Source organism: Carcharhinus amblyrhynchos, unplaced genomic scaffold, assembly GCF_965287045.1.
Source record: "Carcharhinus amblyrhynchos unplaced genomic scaffold, sCarAmb.v2.hapA scaffold_38, whole genome shotgun sequence".
NCBI lineage: Eukaryota > Metazoa > Chordata > Chondrichthyes > Carcharhiniformes > Carcharhinidae > Carcharhinus > Carcharhinus amblyrhynchos.
In genome coordinates this window covers 2,088,175-2,110,480 of record NW_027649779.1, presented here as the reverse complement: position 1 = coordinate 2,110,480, position 22,306 = coordinate 2,088,175, and the positions used below count along the sequence as shown (strand labels likewise).

At 41.5% G+C, this 22,306-nt stretch overlaps 1 gene segment (V, D, J or C); it reads left to right on the top strand.

The window, feature by feature from the left end:
• The first annotated feature begins 5,294 nt into the window (after positions 1 to 5,294).
• Positions 5,295 to 21,356, top strand: LOC145362379 (Ig heavy chain C region-like). The segment is given in 7 exon segments: positions 5,295 to 5,340; positions 5,476 to 5,775; positions 7,025 to 7,069; positions 16,850 to 17,158; positions 18,132 to 18,437; positions 19,359 to 19,667; positions 20,902 to 21,356. Coding segments are annotated over 7 exon segments (1,707 nt in total).
• Positions 21,357 to 22,306: the final 950 nt, after the last annotated feature.

Below are 22,306 nucleotides of genomic sequence, written 5' to 3'. Positions count from 1 at the left end.
AGAACCGAGACTGATACACACTGAGATTTGTACAATGCAGCATAGAGAAGGTATTGCAAAGTGCAATAAAACTGAGATATGGCGTAGTCTTAAATAATCAAACACATTGATGGTGCAGCGTTAACTTAGACATGACTTAGACGTGACTAATGAACTATTAGCATAGTAACTGTGGCAGAACCATGTATAACGGATGAAGACTGTATTTCCAGTTTAGTATACAGTGGCAAATGTTGTGAGGCAGTAAGAATTAAGATACAGCCTCTTGTCAGATTAGAAGAGACATGGCTAAGTGTGATCATAACTTAGAAATCATAATATTAACAGGGGCGCTACCTCATATATGAGTACCTGAAATTGAGCCGAGTGCAGGAAAAGAAAATTTAGATAGGAGCTCCTGGAATGTGATCCAGGCAGAGCCTAGTGTAACACAGACAGAGTCAGAGGCGAGTTGAGTATAGATAGAAATATAATAGTTTAAAATTAGAAAAACACACATAGAAAATTACAGCTCAGAATCAGGCCTTTTGGCCCTTCTTGTCTGTGCCGAACCATTTTTCTCCTTTCACCCTTAACCCATGCACTCTGTTTTTTTTTCTCATCTAGCCTCCTTATTTCATGAGATTTTGGCGTCACTGGTGAAGTCAACTTTTGTTGTTATATCCTAATTTCCTTTAAGAACGTGGTGACAGGCTTTGGAAAGCTGGTGAGTGGGGTGTTCTTCGAGACAGCTACTTTTTCCAGAATGGTACTGAGATTTTTGAGTGGGACAAGTCGGGCAAGTAGAGAATATTCAATCGTTTATGTTGCAACAGAGGCCTGTTCATGTGCGGAATTGTCCTTTGTTCTTTGTTCATACTCCTCACTTTTGCCTTGTAGATGACGGAAAGAGTTTGGGAATTCAGGAAGTCAGCTGTTCACAACAAAACCCCTGGCATCTGACCTGCTCTTGCAGCAACTTGGTTTAAAAGCCTGTTCCAGTTCAGATGTTCATGAATTATATTGCCCAGGATGTTGACAGTGAGGGATTCTGCGAGAAAAATGATACTTAGTGTCAAGGGGAAATCGTTGGAATCTCCCTTATTGGAGAAGTTCATTGCCTGCCACTTGTGTGGCATCAATGTTACTTGCCACTCATTAGCCCAAGACTGAATGTTTTCTCAGCCTTGCTTCATATGGACGCAGACTGTGTCAATACCTGAGGAGTTGGAACTGGTGTTGAACTTTGTTCAGTCCTCAACGAACATCCCACACATGAATGTTGATGATGGCTGAAGCTTGGGGCTAGGTCACTAAGCTGAAAAATTCCTGCAAAGCTCTGTGACTGAGATGATTGACCATTAACATCCACAACCATCTTCCTTTGTGTTCCAGCCAGTGGACTGTGTTCCCTCTGATTCCCATTAGCTGTAGTGGTGGTGAACCACCTTCTTGAACAGCTGCAAAACCTGCAATGTTAGTACACCCATAATGCTGTTAGGGAGGATTCTCATGGATTCCGACCCAGCGACACTATAGGATCAGTAATATATGTTCAAATCAGTTGATGAGAGTTTTGGAGGGGAATTTCCAGGCGGGGTTGTTCCAATTCACCAATTATCATCAATTCATACAGATAAACAATTATTTCACCAATTATATTCAGCATTTTGAAAAAAAAACAAAATATTGCGGATCCTGGAAATTGAAACAAAAACAATACATTCTGGAAAATCTCAACTGATCTTACATCTGTGGAGAGAGAATAGAGCCAACGTTTTGAGTCAGGAAAACATTGTTTTTTTAATTTGGGGAAATTTGAAGAGGATGGTTAAGTTGGGAAATGGTGAGTGTGGATAGGGATTAGGAAGTTTATTTTCGTACATAGTTAGTGATTAAGGCGTTGATTAGTTTAGTTGGGATGGAGAAGTTGAGTATGATGTTTGTGATCGGTATGTGAATTGATGTAATTGTGTGTAGCTCGAAATAGTATATATCATTGAACAGTAACTACTTAAACTATCCCCATCTCACAGGAAAGTTATGCAGCTTCCCTGACATCTTGTTAGAAACAGTGATGAGCTCTCCAAATCATCAGGAACACTCTGTCGAAGAGCCATCCAGCCTCCATTCTGTCTCCACAGATGCTGGAAGACAAGCTGAAATTTTCCGGCTTTTTCTGATTTTTTTTCAGTATTTCATTCCATACAACACACAATTGTAATTTACTTCGTATGATTTATTTGATATTCCTATTTATTGACATTACACTGGCCTTTTATCACCAAGGAATAAAACCTGTCCCAGAATTCAGTAGGGCATGGAATTAATTCAGCCCGAGGATAATGAACAGCTACCCAGCAGCCTCTGCGCTTCATTAACATGTAATCACCTCATCATCACACAGAAAATCCTGGTACATAGCTGGAGTGTCTGATGGTTTTCAAAGTGATGATATAAATGAAACCAACTGTATCTCGTGTGAAGTTACTGAATCTTTAAATCCCGATTTATTATTACACTGTTTTGGGAAGTAATGTCACACTTGTAGTTGCCCAGTGAGTCTCACAATATTTCTGTTGTACCTTATTTAATTTTCACCCTGTTACCTTCACTAATTTGGGTGAGGGCATGATGAGAGTTTTGTTGTAAGTGAAAGAATCACATGTTTCAAATATTACAATCCTCTCTCCTCAAACTAATCATCTTCACTCTTTTTACCTTGGGTATGAAGATTCAGTATCAGCAGAGAAATCCGAGCCTCAGGAAAACCTCATCCTTCTCTTCGTGAGGATCAGTTTGTTAACTCCCGAAAGCCTCGGGATAGATTTTGCCGAGACACACTGGAAGAATTGGAGACATTAGACTGACACAAATGGAATAAAGGAGCTATTTTAATTTATGAAATAATCAAGTACAAATACGGATATGCAGAAGAGCATCTTTCAATGCCATCTATTCATGCATCCATCAATCGATTCACTGATTCCTCAATGAAAATATTCAGGAATCAAACTGTCATTCATTCAAATTTCATTCATTCCAAAGTCATTCATTCCTGCATCAACACAATAATACAATTATTATTTGCATAGATTGTGACATAATATTAATTTAATTGATCCAGTGATCCAGAGGCCCAGGACAATGCTGTGAGGACAGGGATTTAAATCGGTCCATTGCAGCTGGTTGAAGTTGAATTCAATTAATAAACCTGGAACAGATACTAACGGCGACCATTGGAACTTCTCTGACACTCCAATGGAGGAAATCTACCATCGCTACCTGGTCTCGCAAGAATGTGACTTCAGGTGGACAGCAAAGTAGCTACTCTTTAATATCTTCAGAAGTGACCGAAACAAAAACAGGCAGTTCAAGGGAATTTGGGAAAGGCAAGAAGTGCTGCTCTTTCCAATCAAACATCCCATGGAAGAATAAGGGGAAAGAAAACACAAACATACATTTTCATGTATCTTTTCGCTGAGACATCTCTCAGTTTGCCTATAACTCTTTCTATCCACCCATCACAATATCCTGATCATCGTTATGGCTAACAGGGTACCAGAGAAGCTGCATGGATTTCCTTTCTGTAGTAATGGGGAATAAAAACATCTACATTTACAACTTTTAAAAATTAAAGTGCCTCCAGTACTGTTGCTGGGTAGATTTGTTTTTAATTAGGCCTAACTGACAACGTGAAGGGTTTTAAGTTGGCTTGTAGCCAAGCGGTCAGTACTGAGGAAACAGATCTTTGATCTACTGCACAAACACCCCCAGATGTTTCCTGTCAATAACTTTGAGCATTTGACAGCAGCCTGGATTGCTGCCAAGTTGTGTGTGGGCAGATTAGCGTGAACCTGGAAGGACAACATGGGATTCAAACATTTAAACAGTAAATGTTTCATTCCCACAAGGAAAACACGTTTTAAATCGTAATCATTCTAATCAAATACTTGCATTCAATGTCCTGTTCATTGTGTGAGTAAATGGTATCACAAAACAATAAAGTGACCAGATGCTTTTTCATTTGTATAACTTCCAAATAAATGCCATTCCAGTATTTAAAGTTTGTTTGTTAACCAAATCATGAAATGCGAGCGAGAGAGAGAGATGTTAATGTTCCCAATTCCCCAGTCACTTGAGATCAGAGTAATGACCAAAAATGCATCCAAATAATATTAAAATAACATCATAAAACTGACTTTTGACAGAGGAGATGCCTGGAATATTCTGAATGTTCTGTATCTCATTTAAACAGGCCTCTTGTACCTGATTAGCACTGTGCGCTATTGCACAGTATAATCTGATTTCCATTCTTGAAGAGTTCCTCTCATAGCTGCCAACGAGTGGAGAAATGATCAGTTCATAACCTGATTCAATGGAAGATAAAACATTTATTCTTGCGATATTGTGCAATGTGCCGCAAAGTCCTGTTATCTTGTATTCCCAATACCAGTGAATGTTAGACAGCAGGAGGACAACAGAGTGAGCTGCAAAAAATTGAACGCTGAAGGAGAACTTTAATGACCTCCGTGCCCGTTCCGATTCATTAACTTCTAAGTCAAAAGTCGATTTAATTTTATGTGTCTCTGTCTACTCACTATTTAATTATCAGAAGGGCGGGATTCTTATTATTTTTAAAGGTCTGTCTTCGAGATTGGGGCAGATTGAAAAATACAAGGAGAAACATTGTAGTGTGTGCGAGTTTCTACTCATCTTCAGACCCAAATTGTATAGTGATCGCCATCCCCGCTTTAAATAGAATCACTTTGTATATTCCACACATTTAATTACAGAAATCGCTAAAAACATTCTTCTGATAAATTATGCTTTATTATTGTAATATGACAGAGACCCGGAATTGTTGCAAAATTGACTGGCGCACTCTTTATTTTCAGAAAGTGTTATTTCATCATTTTTAGATGTGTGTTCTTGTTGTTGGTGTGGTAATAAAATAGTCATACTTCCAATGGAATTAGATTTCTTTTTAGATAACGAAATGATGAACTGCAACATCACCATCAGAAATAATGGAGACATTACAATGAACAGATTCAGCCAAACAAATATCCCGATACGGATAAAATATCCATTTTTAATAATAACCTATTGGAGTCCATTCTGTTGGGGGTGTGGAGGGTGGGACGTGGATCCAGGCGCCGCCTCCAGCAGGGAATCAACAGGCGGCGCCTGGAAAGCCGCCCCCTTCTGCCGGGTATTTAAATACCGCTCACTGGGACCGGAATCCAACAGTCCGGGAGCTGGTTTGTTCACTGAGTTCCTGACACAACCATTTGCCCCAAATCACCAGAAAGATGAGGTCGGCCATTTTTCTCAGTTTGTTGCTGACTTTCTTATCTGGTGAGTATTTCTTTTTTCATTATTGTCCAAATCTCTCACTGTTACTGACTCAATGTTAGTCTATCTCTAGAATGTTCCAGAGTCAGCAATCGTTTCACCAGGATTAATCCTCTGTTTTTTGATCTATTTTTACAGGTGTCCAGTCGGAGATTGTGTTGACTCAGCCAGAGGCAGAGACCGGGCGTCCCGGAAGCTCCCTGAAACTGACCTGTAAAACCAGCGGATTCAATCTTGGCGATACCTGGATGCGCTGGATCCGACAGGTTCCCGGACAGGGACTCGAATGGCTCCTAGAGTACAAAAGTTCATCGAGCAATAATTACGCCCCAGGGATTAAGGATCGATTTACTGCGTCCAAAGACACTTCAAACAACATTTTCTCTTTGGAGATGACGAGGCTGAAGACCGAAGACACGGCCATCTATTACTGTGCAAGAGGACACAGCGAGAGGAACCAGGGATGGACCCGAACAAGAACAGCTCGAGAGGGAATTCAACAACTTCCATCATAACCTGAAGGTCAGTATCTGTTTTCAGTATAATATTAACGGCAGTGATCAGAACCAAATCACAAACCGCTTCTGACAAACCTAACATAAAGAAAAATAAACATTAAACCGCACAAACCCACAGATGTAACTGGCTGAACTTTTCACTCTGTTTATATTTGCTATTAACAGGCTTCAGCAATGACGGACCTGGATATAATGCTCATTTGACTATTTCTGATAATTGGAGGATGTGTTTCTAGATTGTGTTTTGTAAACTGCTGCATAAATTGTAAATTACATTAGTAATACGGGTCTATTTGAAGTAAATATTGAGCGGTAGTACTGAACAGAGAGTGAGTGCAGTTTTTGTGCGGGTGTGTGTCACTGTGATATTACAGTGGGTCACAGTGCTGAGCACAGCGACATCCTCATACAAAAACCTCATGGAAAGAGATTGTTCAAATTGGCAATCAGTACCACAGCAGGATTTCTAAATTTAAACGAGGCTTCAGAGAAATAATGTGTGGACGTAATATTAGTTTGTGATTAGGTATAAAACTCTTTCCATGAAATCGATATTGACCGATATGCTAAATCTACACGGTGAGTTTGAAAGCAATCCGACGCCCTTTCTAAATATAATGACCAGGTCAAGCTGAAATAAGTCACTCATTCGCTCTTGGATAAGACAGAATCAGATATTTGAGAGAGCAGTGAAATTAAATTTCTGTATTTTACAGTTAGCAGGCGGGAACAGTATTTGACACGCTGTGTCTCACTGTGATAACTGGATGGCACAACAGTTGCTGTCAATACAAAAACCCCTCAGCGCTAATTGACTGAGTCTGGGTCAGTGCCCTGTTTTACAATCCAGCATTATTTACAGTGTTGTATTATTTATATCCCAGCACTACACGAATAGCGAGAATTAAGATGGAAAATTTATGATAACAATTTGATTATCAGTTAGTGTTTTCAATAACTTGATCATGTGATCCTCTGTGAAATATAAAACATTAAGGTTATTTATGTTGAGCGAACGGTATCCACAGGATAGTAATAATTTCATGAAAAATGCAGTGATTTACTTTCCCTCTGGCTTGTGATTTTATTTAAATACTGGTGGATTTCTGTCTATTTTGTGTAGGGATGGTTATTGTATGGCCCAGCCTAGAGAATGTGACACTGTGACGCTATGGGCTACTGGGGACAAGGGACCATGGTGACGGTGACTGCAGGTAAGAAACATGCATTTATTTAGTCAGTGTTTTATTTGAGTTTTTGTTTTATATTTTTCTCGATTTTATTAATTCATTTGTTCCCTGAAATATGGTTTGGTGGATTCCGTGCTGAAAATCTTTACAATGTTTCATTTGATTCTGCTTTATATGGGGGTTATAGAATTCTACTGTTAATTGATAAAAGGTAATACTGAGTGATTCAGTCTCTTGTTGTGATTTGGTGTTTATCCGCTGAGGACAGTGTGAGGCTGGGTTACTTTAAATGCCTTCTTTTCGTTAAAAAGTTCGGCGTTTCTGTAATGTTTAATCTCGGTGAAATCTCGTGGCTGTGAGTTGCACCATCTACTCCACAAGTATTTGAAATCTAACCTAATCTTAACAAAATGTGTTAAAGTGTCTGCATTAATGCTATGAACATGTTCTGCTTAATCACAATGCTGGTTTTGTTATGTTATTGTTGCGTTCAGTTTAATTATTAGTTACTTTGGTGATGGGCGGATTGGCTGGATTTTAAACTGAGATTTTCTGCCAATGTGAAATTAGATTCTGTTGAAACTGTTGGTAGAATTGAGCTGCTTCTGCATGAACCGGGGTTCAGTCCCTCAGTGATGCATTTTTCTGGCGAGGAGATTGTCTGTCTGGGTGACTTTGAAGAAGTGAAATTTGTGAAATGGTTTGGCGATTCTGCATTGTTCACACTCCGTGATACTGAGCTGTTATACACTTTGTGATCGAATACGAAGTCTGCGGGTTTTAAACTATTTGACTGTGCCTGCACGGAGAAATCAGGCAGGCTTTATTGTATTTGCATTTTTTTTTAATCGTAACTGATAATTCTGGTTAAATCAAATCAGGGTTTACGCCACTCGTCCAAAACACAGTTTGCCACTGCATTCCCAATTTGGGGTACATGCAATGTTTTACCTGATGGCTTCAGCTAAATGTTTAAATATGTTTGAAATGTTTTTGAAATATGACCCAATATGAATAGAATGTGGTAAAGTGTCAATGTTAATTTGTTGGATATATTTCACCTCCTCGCTATGCTGTTGCTCTTATTCCAGATTTTTGTTTAGTTTAGACATTCATATATTTGTTGACGAGATGGTTTGCCTGATTGGATGTTGAGATTTCCTTTCAATCATATTTCTGATTTTATTGAATGGATACATTCAACAGATTCATTCCCTCAGCGATGTGTTCTGGTGTGTTTCTGTTGAGGAGGTTCTGTGGTTCGGTCGCTATGAATGTTAAAATGCGTGAAATGGTTTGGTGTTTCGGCGTTGTTTAAACTCGGTGGCACTGAGCAGTTACATGTTTTCTGGTTGAATGCAAACAATCTTTGAGTTTGAAAATCCTTGCAGGGAGAAAACAGGCAGGTTTTGGGAAAAAAATAAACATATTACAGCATTTTTAATAAAAGTTAAACTAACGTTTACAAATTAAAACAAATCATAACATACAACGTTCATTGGGACATTAAGTCGTTGCTGCAACTACAGACTTCTCATTAACAAATTTAATCGTAAAATTAATATAAATTAAATATTTTTAAATCGGTAATATAACTCCATGTTCACCAAAGATTATTTTATATTAATATCATAATTCATTAATCCCTCCTAATAGTTCTGCCGTGCTTTGCACACAACTAACATGACCAGAAATGTTTTTAGGCTGGAAATATTTTGTGATAATTCCGGAAACTGTTTCAATGAGAACAATCTGTTTCCACAGCAGTGCTCAGTTCATCAAGATACTTTGCATTAATTGATATATCCCAATGAAGTTCGCTTTCACTTAAATACGAATTTTAGAGATTAAAACGTGACTATTTGGTACTTTTGTGTCCGATTATTACATTCTATCTGTGGAGGCGCAGCATTTCTTCCAATTCATTTGTAGTTGGATGTCAAGGTAATTAATCACTAATGTCATCTCAAAATTTTTGGAATGGTTTGGTGTTTCTCAATTGCTTCTGTATTTTTTGAGCACCGTGATCCTGAGCGGTGACACTTTTCCCATCTAAATGAACCCAAAAAAAACAAACTACGTTTAAAAAATATTTTCAGGATAAAACAAACAAGTATCAAAAATAAATGCACGCCAGTGCATTTTATTCATGTTAACTAATAGTTGCAGATTAAAATAAAACATTAATTATAATTCTTACTGCGTCACTATATCTCTGTGAGGGACATTACACTACCCTGAATCTGTTACATTTGATGTGCTCATTTTCAGAAAAAAAAATATTTTATGCCCAATTTTCTAGATTTAAGACAGAGAGGTACAGGTAGTTAAAAGTTGAAGGGAATTTTGAAATTTTTATCAGTTTAATTTAAAAATAGTTATTGATTATTTGTTGTAATTTGACAATTGACCACTTAGAATCCCACATTTTGAATAAACTTGACAGAGTGAACACAGTTTTCTGACAGGTGGAATTCGCTGACACTAAACAATTGTTCAGTTAATGGTGTTTGAATTGTTGTAAGTGTCAACAGAAACTGGATAGAGATTGACAAGTCAGTCCATGAAATTCAAAAAGATTAATTTATATACAAATATTATAATAGTAAGATTTGTTCTACGCTTAATAATAACATCATGGCTCCATTACTGCTGAAAACAGAATAAATGTTGAATAAAGATGAAAAAATGACAGGATAGAATAATCGATTCTATTGGAGCATTATGTTTAATTCTTATTGAATATTATACTGAAGAAAAAGTCTCGACTTACTTTGTGCATCATTTTTCAATGTTGCAGAGGATTTGAATCAATTGTCCTCATTGAATTTTTCACTGTTTTATTCAGATCTTCTTAAATTAATCAATATTTTCAGTAAGTAAATTATATGGATTGTCCAAATTATTCAATCTAAGAAGCGGTTTCATTGAGCTCAAACGTCCAGGCCGTTACAGCAAATACAAATACAGAAGCATGCATTTTAACACGATTGTAGGTTATAATAAGGCATTGGGAGTAAAAGTTGAAATGAAAAACATTACAACGTGATTCGATTTTAGCAAATGAATTTCAGATGTCTGAATATTTCCATTCAGTAGTTTGAAGTTTATTTTTTAAGATTTTATTGGAACCTAATTACTTCACAATGTTCGAGGCAAAGGCAAGTTTTGAATGATTGAAAACTGATTGTATTACGGAGTGCAAATCAGTAACAGGAGAACTAACTGCCAATTAACAATAACAAAATATAATATTGGTGCTAATTAATTCAAAACAAAAGACCTTGAATATTGCACTGGTGGACAAAATATCATCCGTTTTAAAGAATATTTAATTGTATCAGAAATGAATTCAGAAACAAAACATTTCTTTACTCGGCTCTGCTCAGCTCGATAAAGTATTTTAGCTTCATTATTGCGTTGACTACATTTAATTAAGAAATTAGTTCGAATCTTGTAATGGTTTTCAACGTTAATGTTTCCATGTTTGTTTAATTCTTATAATGTTACGGCATCTCTGTGAGGGACATTGAACTGCCCTGAAACTGATATTTTTGCTCATTTTCAGCGAAATTACACGTTTACGAGAGATGATACAAATAGAGGTAAATAATTAGAAGACAAGGGATTTCTTTTTCAAATGAATATCATTTTCATTTAAGATAGGTAATTGGTTTTCTGTTGTTGTAAGTTGACCATTGATCAATGCGAATCCAACAGTTTGAATGAAGTTTACGGATTGAACAGATAAACCTGCTGGGAACTCGGCTGTTGCACCGTTTGTGTCTGTTCTGTTTCAGTACGCGTGGTCACTGTGTTGGGACCAGGAATCTGTTTGACTGGTTATAAACCTTCTGGCCCCTTCTGCAGTATTTCGGGAACTGAAATTTGATTTATTTCTTCAAGAAACTTGTACCTCTGAGAAATGTGACAGTTTGACTTGATATTTGACTCAGCTTCTCAGAAATGAGATCCCTGAATCATATTGTGACCATCAGAGAGCAGAAACATCAGGCTGTAGAGGGAGAATTGGGTGATTTTTATGCAGTGATGTACCGGCCTTGGGAATGTTCGGTGAACAAATACAAAGTGAGATGTATTATGTTGTGTTCCGTACTACAGCAGCCCCTGAACTGTTTAGTCTGACAATTGAAGGGCCAAATTCATTTGCATCTTATTTTTAATCTTCTAAAGGCATTTTAGTGTCATTTGCTCGGCCAGAATTTTTAATCTCCCCTAATCGTTCCTTGAGAAAGTGTTGAGATGAAACATCCTTGAATAACTGCAGTCCATATGCTGCAGGCATCCACCCTGCTGTTTGGGCAGAAAGTTCCAGAATTTTGACCCAACGACTATGAATGAATTCAGATATTGTTTCAAGTCGGGATGGTGTGTATTTTGGAGGGGAGCTTGCAGGTGATAGCGTTCATTGTGTCTGCTGCCTTTGTCCTGTTAGGATGGAAATGCAGCGGGTTTGGACAGTGTAATCTATGGAGCGTTTGTGAGTTCATGCAGTGTATGTTGTATATAATACACACAGTGCTGACACTGCTTGTTAGTGATAGAGAGAGTGAATAGGGAGAACGAGGGGACGGGTAAATTTGTGGGTGAATTTAGCCTGGATTGTCTCAAATTTCGTGAAATTTTGCAAGTTTCACTCATTGAGGAAAGAGGAAATTATTTAATTGTGAATGACTTGTGAAAGATTTAAATGTTTTTTCCAGCCATTGGTCCACAGTCCGTATTGTGCTCACTTGTCACTCCCACTTACTGTGTGAGTGGGTGAGCATGTGTGGAGTGATTGTGCTTTTCCAGACTGAATCAGCCAGATAGAGTCCTACACACATCACACACTCTCACACACATAAATACACACATACACACTCTCATATTCCCTCACACATGCGCACATATATACACACACTTACTTGCTCTCTCATATGACATCTCTCAAACACATTCTCTTTCTCTCATGTTCTACATACTCTCTTTCACTTACAAATAAATACATACACTCACTCTCTCAATCGTTCTTTCTCACAAACATCACCTCTCTCACACGCACACAGTCTCTCCATCTCTTACACACAAACACACATGTATACACAATGTATCTCTCTTAAACACTCCACCTGTCACAGACACATGTTCTCTCAATAATTATTTCACTCATACATCTTTTCTATTTTTTACACTTTTTTCTCGCTCACACAAACTCTACCCTCCCCTCCACACACACACACACACACACACACACACACACACACACACACACACACACACACACACACACACACACACACACACACAGTCACCCTCCCTCCCTGGCACACAGACCCAAGCACAATCTCACACACTTTCCATCTCACATACGTAAGAGAGACTGTCATTGATACCAAAGAACAGAATCATGGGATCCTACAGTAGAGAAGGAGGCCATTCAGCCCATCGAGTCTGCACTAGCAGCAGTCCCACCAATGCCCTATCCCCATAACCACATGTATTTACCCTAACTAGTCCCCCTGAAACTAAGGGACAATTTAGCACGCCAATCCACTGATCCCGCACATCTTTGGTCTGTGGGAGGAAACAGGAGCACCCAATGAAACCCAAGCAGACACGGGGGGAACTTGCTAACTCCACACACAATGACCCATATCGGGAATTGAACTGTGAGGCGGCGGCGCTAATCACTGTGCCACAGCGCCCATCCACGTTACTCCCCGCCGCCCCCTTCCCCTCCCCTGTAACACTTGAATGTGGGTGGTATCGAGCAGCCCGAGTAAAACGCAAGTGAATCAGTTACAGAGGGAAATTCTTCTCTGTTTGGAGTCATATTTAGCACAAAGCAAGGTGGTAATGGTTGTTGAAGGTCAAACATCTAAGTTGAGAAATCACTGCAGGAGTTCGGCAGGGGACTGTTCTGGGTCCAACAATCTTCTATTGCTTCATCAATGACACATTCCATCCAACATGAGGTCAGAAGTAGGGATTTCCATGTCTTACACCGGACACAAAGACACAATCAATAAGAAGGGATCTGGCTGAGACTAAGTCCGCCTGGCTCCCCAATACTGGTGTCAACTTGGTGTTTGATTCCTGTGTGACCCTAGTTTTGCTGGAAGCTTCCCTTCCAGCTCCCTCAGTCTGTCTATTTGTTCACTGATCCGTGTTTCTGAAAGAAAGGCCCCGACATTAAAGCAGCTGCCCGGTGATCTACACTGATTCCTGACTTTACACAGCCCTGTTACTGAAAGCTGATCAATGGAGAGAATCGGGAAAAGATCGATGGAGAGGGAGAGGAGGAGGTGGCTCACTGACTCTCTCACCCTCACCCACACTGACTCACTCACCCTCAATCTCTCAGCCTCAATCAAATAACTTCACTCACTCACCTTATCTTACCTACCTTCTCTCGTTGGCACACTCTCACTCACTCACCCTCATTCACTCACCCTCACTCACTCAACCACAATCACTCACCCTCACTCACTCATTCTCATTCACGCTTACTCACTCGTCCTCACACACTCACCCTCACTCACTCATCCACCCTCCCACACACTCACCCTCATACACATTCACCCTCACACACTTACTCTCACACACCCTCACCCTCACACACCCTCACCCTCACACGCACTCACCCTCACTCACTCACCGTCACACACTCACCCTCACGCACTCGCCCTCACGCACTCGCCCTCACGCACTCGCCCTCACGCACTCGCCCTCAGAAACTCACTGATCCTGATTCAACCTGAGTCAGTCACCCTCACACACTCACTCACAATCACTCACTCATATTCGCTCATTCACTCTCATCCATTCTCACTCACTCACCCACAAGCACTCACACACCCTCATTCAACTTCGCACATTCACTCAAACACACGCCCTGACTCACTCATCCTCACACCCTGACTCACTCACAATCACTCACTCATCTTCGCTCACTCACTCTCATCTATCTTCACTCACTCACCCACAAACACTCATTCAACCTCACTCGTTCACCCTCAATCACACATCCTAACTCTCTCATTCTCACACCCTCACTGACTCACTCACATTCACTCACCCTCTCACCCTCAGTCACGCACCCACATTCACTCACCCTCACGCACTCACCCTCACGCGCCTTCATTAATTCACGGTCACTCAGCCACACACACTCATACACCATCACTCACTCAACCTCACTCACTAAACCTCGCTCACTGACTTCGACCCTCAGTCAGTCATCAACATTCATACTCACCTTCATTCACTGATCCCACTAATCCACCCTCACTCACCCAGTCTCACTCACCCTCACTCACTCACCCCATTCACTATCACTCACTCACTCACTTCACTTACCCACCCTCACTCATCCAGTCTCACTCACTCACACTCACTCACTCACCTACCCACCCCCACAGACTCAAGCTCAATGACCCTCTCTCTGTCTCGCTCTGAATTACGCCCGGTCACCCATTCAAACTCACTCAAACTCACGCACATACATTCACTCACAAACCCTCACATACTCATCATCACTCAACTTCACTACCCTAACTCACAAATCCTCAATCACTCACCCTCATCAAACACCTTCACTCACTCACCCTCACTCTCCCACCCATCCACATTCATTCTCCCTCAAACACTCTCACACACCACCTTGACTCACTCACTCTCACCCCTCACTTACTCAGTTACATTCACTCCCTCACCCTCATTAACTCAATCTCACTCACTTCCACTCACCCACCTCCACTAACCTTCACACATCCTCACTCACTCTCCCTCATTCTTTCAATCTTGCTTACCTTCAATCATCTAGTCACCTTCACTCACATTCAGCCACCTTCACTCCCTACCCTCTCTCACACACCCTCATTTACTCACGCTCTCTCACCCTCACCCACAATTACTCACCCTAAATCACTCAACATCACTCAAAGAACTTCACTCACTCACCTTCCGTCACACGTACACCATCACTCATCCACTCTCACTCATCTAATCACTCACACTCACACTCTCTCACTCACACTCACTAAATCTGTGTGGGGAAGGTCTGCAATGGGAGAGAAGAAAGATCTCAAGCGGCCGTTTGGTGTTCAAAGATGGGAGCTGCAGGAAGCTGGAGGGAATCGCTGGGGGCTCGGGGCCAGGGACAATGGCAAAGAGTCAGGGGAGAACAGGAGGCGTGGGAAATGGCAGAGAGCCAGGGGAAACAGCAGAGAGCTGGGGGAAGGGCAGAGAGGACGGGGAAAGGGCACACAGCCGGGGAACAGGGCGGAAAGCCAGGGGAAAGGGTAGAGAGAGAGGAGAAAGGACAGGGAGCAGGGGGAGAGGGCAGAGAGACCAGTGAAAGGGGAGAGAGCCGAAAGGAAGGACAGAGAGATGGGGAAAAGGGAAGAAAGACCACGGAAAGGGGAGAGAACCAGGAAAAAGGGCAGGGAGGGATGAAAAAGGGCAGGGAGGCACGAAAAGGGGCAGGGAGGTCGGAGAAAGGCCAGAGAGCCGAGGGAAAGGGCAGAGAGCCCAGGGGAAAGGGCAGGAGAGTCAGTGGGAAAGGTCAGAGAGCCGGGGGAAAGGAGAAAGAGGTTAGGGAGCAGAGACAGAGGGCAGAGAGCTGAGGGAAAGTGTAGGGGACTGCGAGAAAGAGCAGAGAGCCGGGCGAGAGGGCACAGAGCTGGAGGGAAGTGTAGAGAGTCAGGTGGAAATACAGAGAGCCGGATAAATGAGAAAACGAGCCACCATGAAAGTCAGAGAGCCAGTGAAAAGGGCAAGGAGCTGGGGAAAATGGGCAGAGAGCGGATGATGGACGGGCGGAGTGAGGAGGTTGAGAATAGAGCTAGCACCACAATCAGCTCATCTGTAATCTCAGTGAATGATGGTGGAGACTTCAGGGCCCGAATGGCCAACTCTTACCATTAATGTATGATCCTTCAATTAGTTAATGTTGCATTTATTTGAATTTATAATCACATTTAGAGTTTCCTGATCATTCAGTAAGTATTCATTCCGGAGGTATTTTTGAAGCAAAGTCACTAATCTCCGATTTGTGGAGTGAGAGGCAGTGAGTTGGAGAGAGGAAGGAGCATCAATCAGTTTGAACACAGGCAATTTCCAAAACTAGTGTGGAGATGCCGGAGTGAGGTTGTTGTGGGCACAGTAAGGATCTCACTGCACCAGGTTAAAGTCCAACAGGTTTATTTGGAATCACAAGCTATTGGAACTCCCTCATCAGGTGAGTGCATGATATGAATGAAGAGACAACTTCTTCATCACAAAGTGTTGTTGTTTGAGAAATAAATAGTTGCTGCAACAATTGAGACAATCTTTGCTCTTCTCTGTTAATCCAATGAATGATATGCCATTTTGACACTCTATGAATGTATTTTTCTTCTTAATTTGCTAGAGGTGGAGACAGGGATGTGAGTTTCTTCAGAGATGACTTTTCCCAATTGATAGAAATAACACAATCTGAAAGGTAGATATAGGATTAAATCTGGAAATATTAGGATAAGTTCATAATTCTAATCAATGTTCGGGTTAGAAGCACAAAAATAGAAGCAGGAGTGGTCATTTAGCCCTCTGAGCCTACTCCACCATTCACTTTGGTCAGATCTCATCAATATCCTGATCATACCTATTGCCCATATCCCTCATCAATATCCTGATCATACCTGGAACCCATACAACACCGAGAGCTATATCTAATATAGAAACATATTTGTAACAACATGTTTGATGACTTAATAAACGCAAATGAGAGTCTAACTTGTTCAATCGGCTATTCTTTCCCAGCGACACCGTCTCCGCCCACTCTCTACGGCCTGGTCTCCTCCTGTCAGCAACACAACTCCGATGGCTCCGTCACCTACGGCTGTTTGGCCATGGATTACCTTCCAGATGTCGCCAAACTGACCTGGAAGAAACATGGGCAGGAGATCACCAGTGGGTTTAAAACATACCCGTCAGTGAGAAACACGAAGGGGACCTACACACTGAGCAGCCAGTTAACCATCACCGACTCAGCGGGAGAATGCCCCAGAATTGACTGTGAGGTTCGACACAGTGACTCAGTCAAGATCGTTGAAATGCCATGTAAGTGTTGTGAAACCTGGGTAAGAGAGGGGCGCTGTGAATGAACTGTATAAGGCCTTAGTCATAACTGATTTGTAGCAATTTGAAAAATGTAAATTGTGCAAAATCCAGGTAAATATCTACTGACTGATAAGTTACTCAGAACGAGAGAACCATCGAAATGTTACGGTGCAGAAGGAGACCATTTAGACCATCATGTCTGTGCTGTCCAAAAGTGACAACAAAGAAACTAACCATTCATTTTCAGCCCACTTTCTAGTCCTTGCTTCGTAGCCTTGTCGGTTAAAGCACTTGAGATACAGATACAGACACATTTTAAATGATCATGCCCCCTGGTAATTGAGCCCTCCACCTGGGGAATGAATTATTTCTACCTACGTCCCGTATAATTTTGTGAACCACAATTACGTCACACCTCAGCCTCCTCCTTTTTTTCTAAGGAAAACAACTCCTGCCTATTCAATCTCGCCTCATGGCTGCAATGATCAGGCCATGGAAACATTCCTGTAAACCTCATCTCTCTCCAGAGTCATTACGTCATTCCTGCAACGTGAAGGCCAGGACTATGCAGCAAACTCCAAACGTGGCCTAACTAGTGTGTTACAAAGCCCCATCATTACATCACTGATTTTGTTTTCAATACCTCACACATTGGGGGAATTAATCCAAAATGCTTTCTTGATCAGCTTGCCCAGTTGCCCTACCATCTAAAAAAAAAGTGGACATTCAGTACAAGGTCTTGCATTTCCTCAATCTCTCTCAACCTTCTGTTTTATTGACTATTCCCTTGCTCTGTTTGCCCTCCGCAAATGCATTGCGTGACACTTCTGACAGTTGAATTCTATTTGCCATTTCCCTGCCAGTTCAACAAAACCATGGACACAATTCTCAAATCGGCAGCTCTGGTGCTAAAAAAAAAGAACTAATTTTAATTGTTGTCAATTGAATTTTCAAGTGGTGTCTAAACATGTGTTTGTTGAAGGTGAAATCCCCCCAACCGTAATCCTCACCGTGAGTTCCAGTGAAGAAATCACAAGCAGCAAATTTGCAACCATCGTCTGTTCAATCATCGATTTCCAGCCAGGGTCACTGACGGTGAAGTGGCTGAAGAATGGGGAACCCGTGGATTCAGGAATTGTCACCTCTCCCGCCTGTCAAGTGAACGGGAACTTCTCGGCCAGCAGCCGGCTGACAGTCTCCGCTGGGGAATGGTTCAGCAAAGCGGTCTATACCTGCCAGGTCACTCACCAAGGAAACACTCAGAGCCTGAACATCAGCTCATCTCAGGGTAAGAGACTCAAACAGAGGATAAAATATATCATTCCGATGTTAACCGGAATTACAGATCTATTAATGTTGGTACAACGCATAGAATAACTTCTAAGTTATTGTCATGTAATTTGCTGCATTAGGGCAAGGCCTCCTTCAGAATTTCATCACAAAAGCAATTGTTTGTTATCCCTTCATGAGAGGCGCATTTATTTCCCAAACCCAGGGGCACTTCAATGTCAACCACGTTGCTGTGAATCTGGAGTCACATGCATACCAGGCCAGATAAAGACAGCGGATTTACTTGTTAAAAAAGATTTGTGAACTGGAAGTGGTTTTACAGCAATGGCTTCATAACAATCATTTCAACTTTTAATTATACATTTTTATAGAATTCAGATTTAATATTTGCAATGATGGGATTCGAATCTGTGTCTCCAGAACCTTGCCCTAGGTTACAAGCCCATTGACAACACCATATGCCTCTGCCTCCCCTTAAAGGAGTGCTCCCTTCCATTTTGAAGTAATATAGTGAGAGAGATGGCCTTGATGTCAACTTTTTTTTTCCCTGAGACAGCTGGTAAGATTCAGAGAGACAGTGGGGATCGGACTATTTCACAGGTCACAGCACAGGGGTAAAATTTCAGAAAGTGCACCCACCCTATTTATAAACTAACGCCCAGTACTTGTTTCCCTGAGTTCATGATGGTGTATTGTTTGGGAATCCTGCAATGTTGATTTATGAAAATGGTACCGCTGCTCTAATACTTTAATAAAGGGAATAAGTTCATAGAACAAGCTGGTTTTTCATCGCCCATTGATGTTGAAAGGCAGCAGTTAGAGATTGATGTATTGGAGGTGAATTCATCTCCTTCAGGCTGAAGACTGCTGTCCTGCTTCTGAAGGGGAACTAGGGTTGATTTCCATTTCTCATTCACAGGTCCTCTCCAGTGCCTTGATACCACAGTGAAGATACAGCCACCACCAATAGAACAGGTCTTACTGGAGGCGACCGCGACCTTAACCTGCATCATTTCTCATGCTCCTGATGGAGTTAACGTGTCCTGGATCCGAGACAGGAAGTATTTGAAATCAGAGATTGCTGAAAAGCCCGGAGCGGATCCTGACAGTGTGATCAGCAAACTAAACATCTCGACACAAGCCTGGCTGAGTGCGGCTGTGTTTGAGTGCGTGGTGAGCCATCAGGATCTGCCGACTCCTCTAAGAACATCTATCCACAAGGAAACAGGTGAGCTGAGAGATTGAAGCAATAAATGTGGGGTCAACGACAGGGTTCTGAGCAATGTGGAGGAACAGAGAAATTTTGAGGTTCATATCCACAGATCTCTGAAAGTTGCCTCTCAAATGGACAGAACAGTGAAGGCTTACAGTGTGTCAGGGTTTATTGACAGGGAGTTTGAGTTTAAAAGCCGTGTAGTTATCTGCAACTATATCGGACCTTGGTGAGACCACATTTGGAACATTGTGTTCAGTTCTGGTCACCTCACTATAAGAAGGGTGTGGAAGGATTCGAGAGAGTGCAGAGGAGATTTACCAGGATGCTGCCTGGTTTGGAGGGTAGGTCGTATGAGGAAAGGTTGAGGGAGCTGGGGCTTTTCTCTTTAGAGTGGAGGGGGATGAGAGGCGACTTAATAGAGGTTTATAAGATGATGAGGGGGATAGATAGAGTGGACGTGCAGAGACTATTTCATCGGGTGGATGTAGCTGTTACTAGGGGGCATAACGTTGAGGTTGATGGTGGGAGATATAGGAGGGATGCCTGAGGTAGGTTATTCAATCAGAGAGTGGTTGGGTTGTGGGATACGCTGCCTGCTGTGGTAGTGGAGTCAGACACTTCAGGAAATTTCAAGCGGTTATTGGATCAGCATATGGAACACTCCAGAATGATAGGGAGTGGAATAGCTTGATCTTGAGTTTGGACGAGGTTCGGCACAACATTTGTGGGTCGAAGGGCCTCTACTGTGCTGTACTGTTCTGTGTTTCTATGCTTCCATATAAATGCATTACTGTGTCTATCTCCAGTGGAATTGTACAAGTCAATATTTAATACTCAGCGTATTAATGGTCTCCCCTGAACTGAATGACTCTGGGCCGATTGATATGTTTATGGGGAGTTTGATGTGTTGATGAGTGAAAAGTGAACTGAAGGCGATGTTATTGGGTTTAGATCAAAAAAGAAGGGAGGAGCCTGATGTGGAGCATCAAAAATAAAAACCAGAAAAGAAAAATAGATCAGTTGGGCCGAATGGCCTGATTCTGTGCTGTAAACTTTCAGAAACTTTCCCGTCCGCCCCCCTGAGTTATTTGAGAAAACAATTGTGTTCACCTCTCCTCCAAGCTGGAAGTCAAAAATGGAAACATTTAAAATCAAAATCGAAGCACACTTTCCTGATATCTCACCAGCGGTTTCATTGTCTCCAGAATTCTCCAGTTTATTGACATTGATTGTACGTTTTCTGCAGATCCAAATCCGCGGGAACCGGTCGTCTCTGTCCTCCTGCCCTCGGCAGAAGACGTCTCCGCTCAGAGTTTCATCTCCCTCAGCTGCTTAGTGAGAGGTTTCTCCCCCCGAGAGATCTTCGTCAAGTGGACCGTCAACGACAAGCCGGTGAATCCCGGGAACTACAGGAACACCGAGGTGGTGGCGGAGAACGGCAATAGCTCCTTCTTCATGTACAGCCTGTTATCCATTGCAGCAGAGGAATGGTCCAGCGGCGCTTCTTACTCCTGTGTGGTGGGACATGAAGCCATCCCCTTGAAGATCATCAACAGAACAGTTGACAAATCCAGCGGTAAACCCAGTTTTGTGAACATTTCCCTTGCACTGATGGACACTGTTAATTCATGTCAATGAGAATCACTCGGTTACATTAAAAACTACAATAAAAAGAATAAAATCATTTTCCTCTAACGATAAATGAAATACCCAATTGCTTTATTGATTGCTTTTTTTCCCGTTTTACGTCCAATAGATATTTTTGGTTTGAGTCAGATATTTTCAGGCCTCAGACCCAAGTCTTGTTGAACCAATGCGCCCTGCTCAGATCCACCCTTTCTTAGAGACAGAGTAGAGCACATTTATGACAATATTCTCCAAAACGTCTTCACCGACTTTCCTGCCTGAGGAAAAATCCGACAATTTCAACATTTGCGTCAAACATTCTCAATATTTAGATCTCGGTGTTCCTGCTTCTCTCATTGTCCATGCCTTTACTCTTTCATGTCAGCTTTAAGCTGCTGCATCACACCCACTGAACAGAAGTAAGGGTCACACATAAACATTGAGAAATAATCCCCCATCAGATTGAGGGAGAGTGAAATTGTTAACATCATGGATTCCTACTCACCCAACAAAGAGAGGGGAGGATGTGTACCTAACCCATATACCACAACTTCCTCAATGAAAAGAGGAGGAATGTCATTATTTAGTCCACTGCATCTCCACCCCCTCAGTGGTTAGAACCATCAGGGACATTGCATCACAGGGTAGAGAGAGGGAAACTATGAGCTCACTGCCCTCCCTCTCCCTAAGTAGCGTGTTTGGAAGGGAGCGGCTCTCTAATCAGGAGTCAGTTGTCATCAGTATAAATTAGCTTCCTTTTTTTTGCTCCAGATTTTGAAGTAGCATTCTCATTATCAAAGTATCACAGAAGTATATAATACACATAAACTAATATATGCATATATATTTATGCAACATAATTCAAAAATGTTTCAACACTCTTGTTCCTGTTAATCATGTGCTGGCATTGATTTCCCATAATACAAATTTAAACAAGTAATAGAATCCTCCCCAGTTTTCACTGCTCTGTCCCTGATGACTCTGAGATGCATCAATGAATTATTTCATTCACTCTCCTGATATCA